The 17718-nt window shown below is 48.4% G+C and overlaps 1 protein-coding gene across 1 annotated transcript; it reads left to right on the plus strand.

Moving 5' to 3' along the window:
* The first annotated feature begins 2178 nt into the window (after positions 1-2178).
* Positions 2179-3443, plus strand: LOC121991392 (phospholipase A1 EG1, chloroplastic/mitochondrial-like). Its single transcript, XM_042545400.1, has one exon. It carries the CDS (start codon positions 2179-2181, stop codon positions 3436-3438), a length of 1260 nt encoding a protein of 419 aa, XP_042401334.1. The 3' UTR covers positions 3439-3443.
* The last annotated feature ends 14275 nt before the right edge of the window (positions 3444-17718 follow it).

Consider the following 17718-nt stretch of genomic DNA (forward strand, 5'->3'; position numbering starts at 1 on the left):
TCTAGCTTCACTCACCAGGACTGTCACCTAGCTTCACTCACTAGGACTTCTCATTTGCCTGGCTTCACTCACCAAGACTTTCCTTTCTGCCTAGCTTTACTCACTAGGTCTTTCACCTGGCTTCACTCACCAGGATTTTCCACAACTGTCTAGCTTCACTCATTAGGACTTTCCTCTGCCTGGCTTCACTCACCAGGACTTTCTTCTACCTAGCTTCACTTATTAGGTCTTTCACCTGGCTTCACTCACCAGGATTTTCCACAACTGCCTAGCTTCACTCACTAGGACTTTCCAGTCAAGTATCCAGTCAACCTTGACCTACTTGACTTTCCTTGATAATCTCCCCACATGAACAATCACACCTGCAATCTCCATGTGTTGTCTACATGTATTGTCAAACATTGAAACCCAAACATCAAGACTCGAGCTTGACCCAATTCAAGCTCAATCAACCAAGTCAACCTTGACTTAGGGAATATTGCACCAACAAGTCACACTTGCCATATCACAAGACAACTTAACTTTGAACCTCTTTGTTATTATCAAAATACAGGTTCGCTAGTTTGATGCTCCCTGCACCAACAATAGATTCCAATGCTCTTATCCTACCTTAAACTTTTGACTGCCATATACTGCAACCCCATAGATTCCGTAGACCTCACCAAAGGGCCCTCCTTATTCACCACATCAATCATCATCATCGTTATCGTTATCGTCGTCATCATCATCATTATCATCATCAACACCAACAATATCAACAAGTCTATCATTTTCAGCTGGACACATCTAGTGTTTGCAACTCTCAAAAGAGATGATTAAGTGATGTCAATTATCACTGACAGAAGACCCCTCTGAATTAAAACCAAACTTCCCCGTTTCATTCTTTTGAGACCTAGGATTGTCTCAAAAGTGCAATTGATAAGTGGTGGCTAAGGCTAAATATTGTCAAAAAGGCTTTAGCAGCTTCGAGCAAACTCTTTCAGTTAGGTCAGTAAAGCAAGGGAATCCAATTCAATTGAGCAACGATGGAATTCTTGTTTCTTGACCGCATGCACTGAAGAATGAGACCAAGCTAAAGCAATTCCAAGTGATGAAATGGCAATCAATCTACATCATTATTGATTAATCGACTACTCTAGATTTACATTTCAATCTGGATCCGACAACTCACAAAAGGCCCTTCAAAGAAGGCTCCATATAGCATGCCAAACTTTTATGACAAGTCACAACTTAACATGGTGATGATCCTCTCCAAGATCAACCCTGTTCCTCCTAAAAGCAATCACTAAAGTAACAATAACAAACAAAACCTTCAATCATAAATCAAGAAAACCAAACCATCAATCACAGAAACTTCATAATTGACCTTCCTCGTCAATTATTTGATGAATCAATAATGGATGCAGAAAATCTAACACCAGCTTCTTCTCCCACTTTCTGCATTAAGTCAAGTATCCATCATTGAACAATAAAATCCCATAAAATATTCTCCTCCTCCTCATGTTCCCCAAGTAAACATATTCAAAGATATTGGAAATATCACTTCTTCTACAAGAAAAAAATCTCTCTGCAATCTTTTGAGCTCCTAAATTTAAGACTAAAAGTTCATCCTCAGCTGCCCACTTGTTCTAGTTGCCATTCCATGGCTTACCTTGGCACAGCTAGGCAACCCATAATTTCCCAACCCTCAGCATTTAAGACGTGCCATTATCATTATACATCTCAACTACCAATCCTCAATCCATGAAGATGTGTCAACCCCCTGTTCCTCCATCACATGTCAACCACCAGTTCCAGAGCTCTCTGTCCCTGCATAACTGGAAGATTTATTCAAGATTCTGTCTGCTTTTCGATCATCTAAAAATTGGTCAGCTCGATCTAGCTTCAGTGAACTTTAAAGCCTTTCGATGACCCATAAGTTTGAATTTTTTTTTTGTTCTTTCCCACTTTCTCGGGTCGGTTGCTTTCTGTGGATTCTGTGATCTTTAACCAACTCAGATAGTGCTCCATGGATTGATTCAATTGAGGGAACAAACCGACCAATAAAAATAAGAAGCTACGAGAATCCAAGATTACTCATGCCATTGGCAAATAAGCTCATAAGTTATTTAATTGACGGTGCAGCTTCAACAACCATGTCTGTCTATAAAACTCCCTCTCCTCGCTCTCTCTGCCCCCATGGCTTCCATGCAAGCTCATACCTTGCTCCTCCCAATGACTGGCGTTCCCATTGCGTCGTCCCTGAGAAAGAGTAGCTTTAAGTCGGAAATGAAGCTCAACGCGAATACAAGGCGCGATTCAACGCTGGCTGGTGAATGGAGGAAGATCCAAGGCGCCAACGACTGGGCCGACCTGATCAACCCGTTGAGCCCTTTGCTCCGCGACGAGCTAGTTCGATATGGAGAGCTGGTCGCCGCTTGCTACAAGGCCTTTGACTTGGACCCTCGCTCGCGTAGGTACTTGAATTGCAAGTACGGCCAGGCGCAAATGCTTGACGAGGTGGGGCTCGGCGGGGCGGGCTATCAAGTGACCAAGTATATCTATGCGACCCCGGATGTATGCGCCCCGATGCGCGACCGCAGCCGATGGGTCGGCTACGTGGCGGTGGCCGTGGATGGCGACGCGCGGCGTTGTCTGGGGCGGCGCGATGTGGTGGTGGCGTTCCGTGGCACGGTGACCCGGGCCGAGTGGGCCGCCAACATGATGAGCGCGCTTCGGGCTGCCGATCTGGACCCGGCCGAGCCGCGGCCCGAGGTTCGGGCCGAGTCGGGTTTTCTCAACCTCTACACGTCCGATGACGGCGCGATCCGGTTCGGCCAGGGGAGCTGCCGGAAGCAGCTGCTGGGCGAGATCGCCCGGCTCGTCCGAGTCTACGGGGGCGAGGAGATCAGCATCACATTGGCCGGCCACAGCATGGGTTCGGCCCTGGCGCTGCTGCTGGGGTACGACCTGGCGGAGCTGGGCCTGAACCGGGTTCGGCCCGGCGGAGAGCCGGCGCCGATCACGGTCTACTCCTTCGGCGGGCCGCGGGCGGGGAACACCGGGTTCAAGCGCCGGTGCGACGAGCTCGGAGTCAAGGTGCTGAGGGTGGTCAACGTCAGGGACCCAGTGACGAAGCTGCCGGGGCTGTTGCTGAACGAGAGCTCCGGCGGGCGGCGCGCGGGCGGAGTCGAGTGCTATGCCCACGTCGGCGTCGAGCTGGGACTGGATTTCTTCGACCTACGTAACCCTGCGGCCGTGCATGACCTGCGGACGTATATAACGCTCTTGAAGTGCCCAAAGCATGCGGCGAAGGAGGAAGACGTCAATTTGGTCGACCAAATGATGGAGAAGGTTAAGAAGATGGTGCAGCAACAAGGAAGGAAGGTTGTGGGATGGCCATGGCAGGATATGGTAAGGCAGGTAGGAAATTTGGTGCAGACTCTGAGCATGATCTGAGGCATGCAAACTTCCTCATTTTTTAAAAAATTAAAGGAGGAATTGCATTATTGTAGACGTTATTATTATTTTTTTTAGTTGGGCTTTGATTTGCTTTATGCATACCAAGTGTAAATAATATGAAGAAGCTAGATACTCCGACTGGTGTCGAATAGGGGTGTCAAAAATGAACCCGACCCGACGACCCAACCCGAGTCGACCCGAAAAAAATCGGGTTCGGGTTGGGCATTTTCGGGTTGACCCGGGTTGACCCGGGTTGGCTTAAATATAGGGTTTTGTGGGTTTTTTTAGAGTTAAATCAAATTTTATTTTAAAAATTTAGATGTTTTTATGTATATTAATATCATGTTTGTATGATAATGATGGAATATTGAGATAAAAGTGAAGAATTATAGGGAAAATAGCCCAAAAAAGTCGTTTTGAATCGGATTTTCGGGTTATATGGGTCGGGTTCGGGTTGATCGGGTTGGTCGGGTTCGGGTTCGGGTTGAGGTGTTTTGGGTTAAACTCAACCCGACCCAACCCGACCCGACCCACCCGAATTGACACCCCTAGTGTCGAACAACTCAAAAGGTTGAAAAAAGTGATCAATCTTTGAGATTAGACTGCAGTTTTTCTGTTTGTGATTGGTGTTGCTTGAATCGAAGGAAGAAGAATTTGACTTCATTAGTTGAGGCTGTGATATGATTGAATTGGACAGAGTAACAACTTTTGGATGTGATTGGTGTGGCTGATGTTGATGAAAATAGACATCGATAATTAAACCAAGCTTATTAACAAAATGAATAATGTAAAGAGAGAAGTTAAAAAAAACACTTTACTAGTACTAGGTATTCCATATCGCAATGCAGGCCAATCCAAAATGACAAAGACCTCTTGCTAGTTAGTAATATAAAACTGAAAAGTGAAATTTCTTCCTTATCTCATCATTGTCACTTTTGCTCCAGTTGGTATGCTTTAAAAATTACGACACCGACAAATTAATTAGCTTTGTCTATCTTTTGTCATATTACGTCACAAGTGTTAGATAAGATCGATCCAAGTGGTTTGAGTCCAATTAGCTAGGTTATCGACAAATCGACTGCTCAAGTTTTTTTTTTTTCTCCATTTTCAATCAAATGTGTGTAACATGGTGCTTCCTGTTACTTCACGGCTACTTCCATGTTTCTTTTGAACGGAGACCATCTCTTTGATACAATCACTAGATTCTCTGGGCAAGATTAGGCTTATCTACAAGGTTATTCAGAATCTAACGCTTAAATTACACTAGCTGTTGTTGGATTTGGATGACATGAGCAAAGTTGCTTAAAAGATGCTGCCACATCATGTGCTTACACTCGATCAATCTCTATCCCCATCCTCCCAATCTAATTTATTCAACAAGTCCTTGTTTTCCATTTAAACGAGAACTCAACTCCTCTTTTCCAATTAGAATACACTTCTTGATTGACCCATTTTAAATATGTCCAAAGATGTAAAAAATCATTCTCTCTATTCCTCTCATGCATCAAACGGAGACATCAAGCATGACTAAGCTTCTTTTTTCCCCCTCACATGTAGCATCAACATGTTAGGAAAGAATTGTCAATGCAATAGATATGGGCGGCCCATGACGGCACATACATATCCAAAACCAACCAACTCAAGCCTCATGGAATAGATTCCATACACATCACGAGCTTATGAAAAGTGAGTTGAAATACACAAAAAAAAAAAAGTTGATGTTTAATAGAGGCAAATTGGGAGGTATACCATGTACTGTCTTAGTACTTTTAGAGACTGTCCCATCACGACAGGGAACTGTGGTATTGTTTTGCGGACAAAATATCATAGTCATGCATTTTGATTTGAATAGATACAGATGTTCTTTTTTTATTTGAATTAGTGCTGAACAAAATATTAATTAAATCAGAATAAACAATCAAATTAATTTAAATTTTAAGTTTTTATTTAAAAAATCTTCAATATTTTAATCTATTGGGTTCGATGTGTATTTTAAAATTCAAAAATTAATTAAACCTATAAAATCGATTGTACTAATCAGATACTATGTTATAAACAATCAACGTATTAGTATTTAATTTTTTTCTCTCTAGACACTGATCGGTGATTGGTGCATTCGATGTGCATTCAACTATTGATATCAATTGATAATAAAAATTTAGTTAATTTAATAACCGATCAAATTTATCAGTTCGATTTATTTAATTTTAATGTTTGATAAAGTTGAATCGATTTAGTTTATCAAAAAAATTTAATTCCTTTAGTTTCAATTTATTCAGTAGATTTGACTTTAAACGGATTGCTTAACCCTAATTGATCTTACTAATTATTTTTATTATATGTGATCCTGTCTGAGAGTCGAGTCGACGGACGCTGGGGACGTGGTGCTCTCCGCTAGCTTCGCGCAGACTCCGAGATGATGTGAACCTCCGGCGAACCTGCAACAAAACCGAGCCGGGAAGGGGTTCTCGGCGACGGTCCTCCGACGCTCAAGTCAGGCAACAGCGAGGAGAAATCGAAGCAGAGTAACGAAGTGGAAACTGTAGCTACAGTGAAGATCAAAAACATACCTCCGTCGAATTCTGGGGGTCCTTATATAGGGCTCCACGAAAGCGTGTGCACGCTTATCGAGGCGTGCACGCTTCTCAAAACATACCTGCAATGGGCGTGTCAGAAAAGCGTGTCTGACGTCATATCTCAATAGCTCAAGCATATCCCTGACGTGACAGTGGAAGATTCTACCGTACGATTCTCTATCCGTCCATGCTGTCATCCAGGCTGTATGTATACGGCACTGCTCCCTAGGAAGATATGCCCAACTACTCCCCTTGTCAGCTAGTAGGTCGAGCGGGAGCTCGCTCTGGCGACCCATTGGCCGAGCCGAGTGGGGTCCCTGTTCAGACCGCTGCTCGCTATCCCCACTTCTCTGCGCCAGGTAGTGCCTGTCTTGTGCCTGTCCTGGCTGGGCGGTGTCCGTCGATCGGCCCCGATGGAGTCCGCTCGGCGGCTATCCCCTTTGTGCTTGTCCTCTGAGCGTCGGAAGCTCGGCCTTGAGTCGAGCTGTCGCGTTGGTCTGAAGGCCTATAGCGCCGCTCAGGCAAGTGGGTCGGTCGACCGTCCCCGAGGCATTGCCCGTCGGACTTTGACCCTCCGTGTCCCTGACTCCTCTGCTGACCTGGCCCCTCCTCTTATCGTCCGGATCACATGCCTCCCCCTCAAGTCTAGCCGAAGGAGGCTGTAAGTCCAACTGACTGGACATTGGTCTAGTGTTCTGCTGACTGCTCGGTCGTTATGCAAAAGAAACCGCTCGGCCAAGTAGATGCTAGCCGCTCGGCAACGTATACGCCAGCACTTAAAATTCATCACTCCGTGTCCTGGTCCGTGGGTGGTCAAAGCTGACGTCATCGGAATCTCCTTGGAATTCGTGTAAATTCTCGTCATTAAAGCCGAGCACGCGGCCACACCGAGTAATGGCCTTCATTAACTGCGTCCCTGTAAGATGGCCACACACGGCACTGCCGCCGTCATCGTACGGCGGGGGCGTCAGTTCCGATGGGACATCCAACGGTTTGAATTCAACGACTGGATATAAGCATCGATCCCCGCGACCTAGATCGGACGGCTCTGGTCGGTCGAGCCCGATCTTTATAAATCTTCGACGTCGACTCCTATTCCATCGCTGCCGCCTTGTGCTTTGGTGATTCCTTCCATGTCTCCTGCTCCGGCGATCTTCCTCCTTCCACGTTCCGGCAAACCTTGGCACCTATCTTTCACCGCGACTCTTTCTCCTGTAAGCTCCTCCCTCTTTTCTCTTTGTTGCATTTGCTTCAGCCCTTGTTCCTGCGCGTCCCTCTCGTCCCTGTCGGCCTCCTTTCGTCGATCCTTTCAGCGACCCCATTGCACTTTAGTTTTCCGATCATGGCCAGTTCCTCTGACCCCTCTCCTGGCCTCTGGTACCACACCATGGAGAGTCGGTTCGACTCGGGCGACGCCGCCAGTCTGATTAGTGTCTTCGACATTCCACCTGACCATGAGATAACCTTACCCGAGTCGTCCGATCGGCCCCATGACCCGCCGATCGGCACCATCACTTTCTTCTGAGACCAATTCGTAGCTGGCCTTCGATTCCCCATCCATCCATTCATAATAGAAGTCTGCAACTACTTTCGTATCCCGCTTGTCCAACTAGTCCCTAACTCCTTCCGGCTACTGTGCGGCGTAGTCGTGCTTTTTCGAGTGCACAACATTCCTCTGAAGCCTCAAGTTTTCCATTATTTCTACTACCCCAAGCAGTCCGAGATAGGTACCTTTGTTTCAGTCTCGGATCGGCCTCGTTTTCTTTGATAAAATGTCATCCTCCAATAAGCATTGGAAGGATTACTTTTTCTTCTTGCATCTCCCCGAGCTGCCCCCTTCCGGACCCAATGGCAGACTGCCCTACCACCCCCACCCAACCTGAAGAGGTATAGGACTGAACCCGCTTACCTCCACGCGGCTAACCTACTGGCCGGGCTGAAGCTGGACATCCATAAGTTGCTGCCTGAAGGGATGATGTATATGTTCGGCTTAAGTCCGATCCGAACTTGGCTTCCGAACGGCCCTGGTAAAAAATCTCTTTCCCTTTTCTTCTTTGGGTCTAACTGATTTCCTTCTTCTCTTTCGCAGCTGCTACCATGATGAAGTCGGTGGTGCTCAGCATGATAAGGCTTAAGGCTGCCAAGATAGAGGCAACTGCCGCGAAGGAGGCGGAGAAGCTCGGCAAATTGCCGGTCGACTCTCATGAAGGTGAAAGTGAAGAGGCGCAGACGGCTGGCGATGCGTCTGCCGCTAGGGCCGCCACTACCGAGGCCGCCTCGTCAGGCACTCAGCTAGATGTTCAGGCTGAGGAGGCCGAATCTTCCGACGATGAAATTACGTTGGCTGGACGCAAGCGTCGCCGAACGGGTACACTGAACCGCTCGGTCACTTCAGTTGTGCATGTGTCCGAGCAGACGGATGCTTCCCCTCCAGTGGCCCTAGAGACGGTGGAGGCGATCTCCTCCGACCGGACTCCTTCTCAGGGCGATTGGCCCTCTGAGCCCGTCACCGTCTAGCCCATCCGATTGCTGCCTCCCGCCCAGCGAAAGCTCAGGCGGTCTCTCATCCGCTCCGATCCGACCGGTCAGTCCTCTGCCCCATCGATGTCCGCTCAATCTACCCCGGGCGGACGCCGAACAATCAAGGCCATCCTCCATCTTCCGACGGAGGAATACCTGCTAGCGGTCGACCGACCGACAAGTCCCGAACACCAGATAACCATCCGGGGTTCGCTGGCGAAGGTCGGGAGGACGCAAGGGCACGCGTCACGACAATGCCCCCCGGGCTGCTTGGCGATAGTCACATGCAACAGGCCACCGGGGTAATGCTTTTTCTCCTTTCGTTCATCCTTTAGTTCCGTTCAACGATGATGTCTTTCCTCTCGGCTGCAGTACTGGGTGGAAAGCATTGCGGTGAGCAACCGTTTGGCGCTCCTAGAGGAGGAGTTCAAAAAGCTTAAGGCTTCTGGCGGGGCCCCTCCTCAAGGTCCTTCGTACGCTGAACTGAAGGCGAACCTTGACAAGACCAAGCAATTGCTGGAGGTCGAGCGGCACAAATCTTCGGGCCAGAAGGTTATCATAGGCCGGCTCGAGACGCAAGTCAAGACCTACAATCAAAAGATAGAGCTGGCCACTACGAGAAAGAATCGCACCATTGCCGACCTGGACGCCAAGAACGTAGAAGCCCGGGCACTGGAGCAGAGAGTGAAGGAGCTGACGAATCAGCTCGCGGTCGAGCGGAATGGCCGATCGGCGGATGTGACAACTTTGCGAGAGGGGATCTGAAGACCCTATGGGACGCTCTCGATGCTTTCCGCGCCGCCTTCCAAGAGTATCAAGAGGCAGAGCCGGTCCGAGCCGTCGTTCTGCGTCAGAACTATATCCGCTCTACGGAGTTTATCAACATAGCGAGCGCTCGTCTCGTTCGTGTGTTCGAACTGGCCATTGCCGCCACGGAGCGTCACTTGAAGGCCAAGGGTCACCTCTCCGAAGCCACCACCATTCCGACCCGGGAAGTTGTCGAGCTCCTTACCACCATTCCAGATGATCTCTTCAACTATCTCGAGTGAGGAGGGTTTTTGTAAAGGAACTTTTTGAAGTTGTGTTTGCATACCCGCCGTTCGACGGGCCTTTTAAGTTCAATTCAAGGCTTGTTGCCTTTCGGGGCTTTATTATCTTAGTAAGCACTTTCCGTTCGTCGTATTTAGCTCCCTAACCCGCTCGGGCACTCCATTAATGGGCTTAGATCGTCGCTTTTGACAAGTCAATGAAGTCTCAACTTTGAAGTCGCCGGTAAATCCCTGAGTTTATAGTCGACGGTTCGACCCTGGGGTTTAACGTCGCCGCTCGATGGTCTTCCGAGCGGGATATTTATGGTCGCCGCTTCGACCCTAGAGTTTAACGTCGTCGCTCGACGGTCTTCAGGCCCGAGGGTTTATAGTCACCTATTCGACTTTAGAGTTTAACGTCACCGCTCGACGGTCTTCAGGCCGGGGGGTTTATAGTCGCCAGTTCGACTCTAGGGTTTAACGTCACCGCTCGACGGTCTTCCAAGCGGGGTATTTATGGTCTCCGCTTCGACCTTGGGGTTTAACGTCACCGCTCGACGGTCTTCCGAGCGGGGTGTTTATGGTCTCGCTTCGACCCTGGGGTTTAACGTCGCCGCTTAACGGTCTTCTAAGCGGGGTATTTATAGTCGTCGCTTCGACCCTGGGGTTTTAACTTCGCCGCTCGACGGTCTTCCGAGTGGGGTATTTATAGTCACCGCTTTGACCCTGGGGTTTAACGTCGCCGCTTGACGGTATTCCAAGCGGGGTATTTATGGTCGCTGCTTCAACCCTGGGGTTTAACGTTGCCGCTCGACGGTCTTCCGTATTGGCTAGCCGTTCGGCGATGAATTTGGAATGCTTGCTTTTTTATTTAGATCTGCAGTAGAAGAGTGCAGGAAAAAAGGGGAAACATATGGCACTAAGTACATCGGCGCACCTTTCATCCAGCTCGATACGACTGGAGATGGTTCGCGCTCCATGAACGCCCTAGCTGCCGCCCATCCTCATCTTCTAGGTAGTAAGCGCCCGAGCGGAGCTTTGCCACGACTTTGAACGGTCCGGTCATGAGAGGATCGGGGAATCACCCGCCGGTTGTAGTTCTGTCGCATCCTCTGTCGGTAGGCCATCAGCCGAACGGCGGCCCTGGCGCGTGCCTCGTCCACCAAGTCCAGCTCCAGCTGCCTCCGCTTGACGTTGTCCGCGTCATATTGTTGCACCCGATCAGATTCTATTCCGGCCTCTACGGGAACGACAGCCTCGCCTCCATACACTAAGTGGAAAGGCATAACTCTCGTTCCCTCCTTAGGGGTTGTGTGGATCGTCCATAGTACGCCTGGGAGCTCGTCCACCCAGCTGCCTCTGACATGGTCGAGCCGAACCCGAAGAATCCGCAGGATCTCCCGATTGGCGACTTCAGCTTGTCCGTTGCTTTGTGGGTATACCACGGAGGTGAAGTGCTACTGAATGTCGTACCCCTCACACCATTCTCTGAGCTGCTGGCTGACGAACTGCCTCCCATGGTCTGAGATGAACCGGCGCGGGATGTCGAACTGACAGATGATATGCTGCCAGATGAGTTTCTTAACCATCTGTTCGATTATTTTTGCCAGTGGCTCGGCCTCGACCCACTTGAAGAAATAGTCCACCACTACAAGTAAAAACTTCTGCTGCCCAGTCGCTATAGGGAATGATCCCACAATATTCATGCCCCATTGGTCTAACGAGCATGATACTGTGGACGCTTTCATTTCTTCCGTCGGCCTATGCGAGGAGCTGTGGTACTTTTGGCAGGACAGACATGTGGAGATTGTCCGAGCGACGTCTTCCTGTAGCGTCAGCCAAAAATATCCGACGAGCAGAATCTTCCTCGCTAGAGAGCGGTCGCCCGGATGCCCTCTACAAGATCCTTGATGTACTTCCTGTAATATGTAGTCCGCGTCTTCCGAGCTGACGCACTTTAGCAGCGGTATGAAAAAAGCCTTTTTGTAAAGTTGGTCCCCGATGAGAGTAAACCAACCAGCTCTCTTCCTCAACAAGCGAGCTTCCTCCTGATCAGACGGCGTGACTCCTGACCGTAAAAACTCCACCAGGGCCGATCTCTAGTTGCTCGGAAAGGTGATTCCTTCCATACTGTCTATATGTGCCACTAAAGATACTTACTCGATCGGCTGTTGAATGACAATCGGCGATATCGAGCTGGCAAGTTTAGACAACTCGTTAGCTGTTTGATTCTCCGCTCGGGGGATCTTCTGTATGATGACCTCCCGGAAATTGGACTTCAGTTTTTCGAACGCCTCCGCATAGAGCTTTAGCCTTGCATTGCTTATTTCGAATGTTCCGGCGAGCTGTTGCGCAGCTAACTGAGAGTCTGAGTGGATCAGTACCTTCATGGCTCCAACATGTCGAGCAGCTTGCGTTCCAGCTATGAGCGCTTGTCACGCCCCAGAGGAGTCCTTACCGAAAAATTTCGGCAGCATCTCCCCTTTACGGGTGACAATCTGAGGCATACATACATACAAAATACATCAGCCACATACGGCTGGAATATATATACACAACCACGCAGTTATATAATCAGCCCACTCGCCTGGAACAGAAATAAACACAACCACGCAGTTATATAATCAGTCCACTCGGCTGTACTAAAATCAACACAGCGGAAATCAAAAATAACGATCACAACACATAAAGCAACTAACTGCGAGCCGGCTCGGCTTGACACAATAATATCAAACCAAATACAAGAGAACTCAAATACACAAATAAGTACAAAACCCAAAATACAAATAGCGTAAGAAATACCAAAATCGTAAGGTCGTCCTCGAATGTGACGTGGGATTGGCGGACAGGATCTCCAGGCGACTCCATAAATCCTTTACCTGCTACCTGGTGAAATTACCAATATACGGGGTGGTGAGTATAAAGACTCAGCGGGTAATAGACAGATAGTGCATGAGTATAGTAAAAACAAACTAGAGATACAAAGGTATACAGTCTCGCATGGAAATAGCAGATACTACAGTGATATCATAATAAGTGCCCATACCTGAAACCATATCCTAGGCTAGTAAGGGAAGGTAGATGTAGCAAAGTCCTGCCACAGTACTGCTCATAACTACATGGTATCATGTGAGGTATATACAGGTCAACAGTAAGTAAGCTAGTGTCTAAACACCTAACACAGGTATAAATCTCAACCTAAGTAAGCATAACAGCATAAATAAACAACAACAGCATAATCTAGCAACAGCAGCATAGATAAGCAACAACAGCATAAGTAAACAACCAACAGATATAAACAACAGCGTATGTACGGATGGTCAACCCGCCCACCTCTCTGCACCACGACCCCTGTATGGTCGAGAGGCCGGATCGATGATAAACTGTACCACCCAAAGGCCGCCACGACTCTCGAGTGACCGGATGGACAGGTGCATAGTAGCTGAATAGCTACGTCTGCGATGGGGTCCCTGCTGCCGCAACTCCAGCCGCCACTACCCATGAGTGACCGAGTGTGGCACGACAGGACAAGCGGCACGCTCCAGCTACCACCACCCATGAGTGGCCGAGCGTGCGGCCCAGGCCAACGACCGCCTCAACCACAAGGGAGACAGGATCGTCGGCAATGCATGCAATGACATGATGTGAACAATGCAACAGTCATCATATATATATAAACAGAAACAGGTATGCTACATGAAGCCAGCATGCTCAGTAAGGAGTGTAAATAAACAGCAATCATAGCAGGTAAACATGGTATCAGGTCTATATATCCAATACCTACTTTCTAATGTCTGGTATCTGGTATCTGGTATCCAATACCTAGTACTATAGTATCTGCTAAATATCATCGATAGCAACAAGAGACTGTATAGAAACCGACATGAGTAACTCAAAGATTGAGTGGAAGTATCAAGCGCAGGAAAAATAAGAGTGGAGTCAAGATAGATACAGCAACTATCTGAACATAAAGCTCATGCACTAGGATCAAAATACTAAAGAGATAAAGCAAGAAGTACCCGCCTTAAATGTAGATCGTGCCAAATACAACCCCCACGTTGAGACGCTCGCCTCGAACCCAAGTCCTGCGATCACAATATGTATAATGTAACCAATTAAGTAGAAACTAAATAACTAAACAGAATCCCTAATCTAATTAGGGAAACGCTAATCGAACATAATCCTTGAGCTTCTCCACTTCTTAATTATCATGAATCCATTAATTCATTTAAAATTCCAATCCTATCATCAATCATCAATAAACAACCAATCCATAATACACTAATAATGATCATGCATCCACCTGATTAATCTCATCCTCAATTTAATGATTCAACTAATCACAATTTCATTTCATCTAACAAATCCAATGCTAGTAAATCAACACATCCCAACTGAATTCCAACTTCTAATCATTAATTCATTAACTCAACTATCAAGCTAAGTATCATAAATCCAACGCAACTATCCATCATAGAAACTAGAGTTTCTAAGTTATTCGGAATCAATGGAATTCGATTAATCTATTTTTAACAACCCACCAACCATTCCACTTACTGAATGTTAATCAACATATTTCAACCATTCGATTCCAACAACATCATCAAACCAATACTACTATCTATCATAGAAAATAGATCTTCCAAGTTATTCAGAATCAATCGAACCAAATTACTCCCTTTCAACAATCCACCCATAACCCTACTAATTAACCATTAGTTAAGCATACAACAAATTCCAAAATAAAAACTCACCCGAGTACAATGTATCAGTTGATGATCCGCAGATCTCCCTCGGACATAATCTGTATGCTGTGATAGCGAGCCAACCAAATGAAAGGTGATGAACCTAAAGCTAGAGCATGGCCAAAGGTAAGCTCGACTATGGCTAGATCAGGAAGGACACTCGGCATCAGCTCAGGGAGGAAGCTAGGGCACAAACTCAGCCGGTTGAAGGAAGAAGGGCCGGCGGTGAAGATCGACGACGGCGCTGCTCCGAGAGGCAGTACTCGGGAACCGGGCACTCGAAGGCTCTCAAGAATCAGCATCAGTGAGGGGCGATCGTCCTCTAGGCGGTGGTCGGCAACATCTCGAAGAGAAAAGGGAAGGAGAAGGAAGAACCGGTGCTGGACGGTGGCGTGTGGCGCAACTTCGGCTGAGAGAGGGAGGCTCCGTCAGTGCGGGGTGAGCGAGGCCGGCGATCTGCCGACGCCGTTGCAGGCTTCGGAGGGTGGCGCGGCAGGGCTTGGTTGGGCGACCGCGCGAGAGAGAAAGATGAGGGTGTGCGGCGGATCGAGCAAGGGAGAAGGAAAGGTTCGGGCACAGTTACCATAAGTTTTATATACTTAGGTTTGCTTAATTAAATCCTAAGTACATTTCTCAATCAACTCCCATATTTGGGTATTCCAAAGAGGCTTTCTCTAAACCCAATACTTGCTCTCCTTAAAATATGTCAAACGAGCTCCGATTAAATCCCAGAAAAATCCTAAAAATTCCTGAAAAATCCAATAAGATTATTTTTCCAATAACCTTATTATTTAAATACTATTTGGGTACCGTATTTTACAGCGCTTCATACTCGGCTTCATTGTTGGTTGCTCAGTAATCCAGCCGAACGGACAGGTGCATCCGCTCTTCCTGTGGAGAGATCAACAGTATACCAACACCACTCCCCTGTCGAGTGGACGAACCGTCCACATATACCTTCCATATGGCTTTAGGCTCGGGATTTTGCACTTCGGTGATGAAATCTGCCAAGGACTGCGCCTTGATAGTCGTTCGAGGCTGATACTAGATGTCAAATTCGTTGAGCTCCGTTGTCCATTTGATCAGTCGTCCGGACGCCTCTGGATTGAGGAGGAGCCTCCCCAGGGGGCTGTTCATCATTACAATGATTCTGTGCGCCAGGAAATACGGATGGAGCCTCCGAGCAGCAAGTACTAACGCAAAGGCGAGCTTCTCGAGACCAGTGTACCGGGATTCAGCGTCTTTTAATATATGGCTAAGGAAGTACACGGGTTGTTCCTCACCCTCCGGCCTTACAAGAGCCGAGCCGACCGCGTGCTCGGTTGAGGACAAATAAATCTTAAGGGGCTCCCCGGCGACCGGCTTTGCCAATACGGGTAGTGAGTTGAGATAGGACTTGAGCTCTTCAAAGGCCCGATCGCATTCCTCATCCCACTGGAACTTAGTGGTTCGGCAGAATCTTGAAGAAAGGCAAGCTTCGATTAGCCGTCTTGGAGATGAATCATGACAGCGCGATTATTCGACCAGTGAGGCGCTGAGCTTCCTTCAGATTCTTGGGCGGCGGCATATCTTGTAGCACTTTCACCTTGTTAGGGTTCGCCTCTATGCCTCGCTCGGTAACTATGTAGCCCAGGAATCGTCCGTTTTTTGCCCCGAACAGACACTTCTGGGGATTCAGTTTGATGCCGTACGTCTGGAGGGTCTGGCAAGTGTCCTTGATATCTGTATAGAGATCGGCAGCTCGGAGGGATTTTATTAAGATGGCATCAACGTATACCTCCATGTTGCGGCTGATCTACCGTCGGAACACTTTGTTCATCATCCTCTGGTAGGTGGCTCCGGCGTTCTTCAGGCCGAACAACATGACGTTATAGCAGTATGTGTTGTCCGCTGTGATGAAGCTGACTTTTTCTTGATCCTCCCTAGCGAGCAGCGCATGCATATCAACTCAGACCCAGCCGTCGAGTCCACCATTTGATCAATTCTGGGCAAAGGATAAAGTCCTTCGGGCAGGCTTTGTTTAGGTCTCTAAAATCAATGCAGACCCGCCACTTGTTGCCCAGCTTGGAGACGAGCACTACATTGGCGAGTCAGCTCGGGAACTGTACCTCCCGTATATGGCCAGCTTCCAAGAGCTTTTCGACTTTCACCCAAATAATTACATTCTGCTCGGAACTGAAGTCCCTTTTCCTTTGCTTGATGGGCCGAGCGTCCGGTCAGACATGAAGCTTATGCTCTACGACGCTCAGCGAGATGCCTAGTAGCTCATGCGTCGACAACACGAATACGTCATGATTTTGCCGCAGGCATCTGATCAACTCTTCTTTCTACTCTACCTCCAGGTCAGATGCTATGAAGGTGGTGGCCTCCGGCCGACCTAGATGGATCTGCACTTCCTCCTTTTCTTCGTAAACTAAGGTAGGGGGTTTCTCAGTTATTGTGTTTACCTCAAGTCGGGGGTTCTTCCGAGCGGATCTTGATTCGGCTCGGACCATCTCCACGTAGCAGCTCCGGGCTGCTAGTTGATCTCCTCGGATCTCTCCCTCTCGATCGTCCACGGGGAACTTTATCTTCTGGCAAAACGTCGAGATGACTGCCCGGAACTCATTCAGGGCCGGTCGTCCCAGGATGACATTGTAAGCAGAGGGAGCGTCTACGACGATGAAGTTTGTCGTTCGTGTCCTCCGCAGTGGCTCCTCCCCCAGTGAGATGGCCAGCCTCACTTGCCCGACCGGTAGAACTTCGTTGACGGTGAACCCGTATAATGGGGTGGTCATGGGCAGCAGCTCGGCGCGATCAATCTGAAGTTGGTCGAACGCCTTCTTGAAAATTATGTTGACCGAGCTGCCTGTATCAATGAATATGCGGTGAATAGTGTAATTAGCTATTACCGCTCGGATGATGAGAGCGTTGTCGTGCGGCACTTCGACTCCCTCTAGGTCTCTAGGCCCGAAGTTGATCTCGGGTCCGCTTGCCCTCTCTTGGCTGTAGCCTACGGCGTGGATCCTCAACTGCCGAGCGTGTGACTTTCTAGCTCGGTTGGAGTCACCACCGGTTGACCCACCTGCGATGATGTTGATTTCACCTCGAGCAGCATTACTCCTGTTCTCCTCCTCCTCCCGAACAGTCAGTTGGCCCTGCTCGTGCGAGGCTCAGGGATGATCATTCCTCCTCGGTTGATGATGACGCTGTCGTTCGGGCGATTGTCTGATTGCTTCTTGTCGTCTGACGCTATGATGCCTGTACCGTCGATCGGGCGATGGCGACCGACGGCGATACCCTCTGGGGGTTGGCTGAGCGACCGCTGGTACTCCCTGGCAGTCGCGGGTATTGTGGCTTGCTGACTGATGAAAGACGCAAAACATAGGGGTCCATAATTTTCCCTTAGGCCTCGGTCGCTCGGCAGCC

The sequence above is a fragment of the Zingiber officinale genome, chromosome 6B (assembly GCF_018446385.1).
Source record: "Zingiber officinale cultivar Zhangliang chromosome 6B, Zo_v1.1, whole genome shotgun sequence".
Taxonomy (NCBI): domain Eukaryota; kingdom Viridiplantae; phylum Streptophyta; class Magnoliopsida; order Zingiberales; family Zingiberaceae; genus Zingiber; species Zingiber officinale.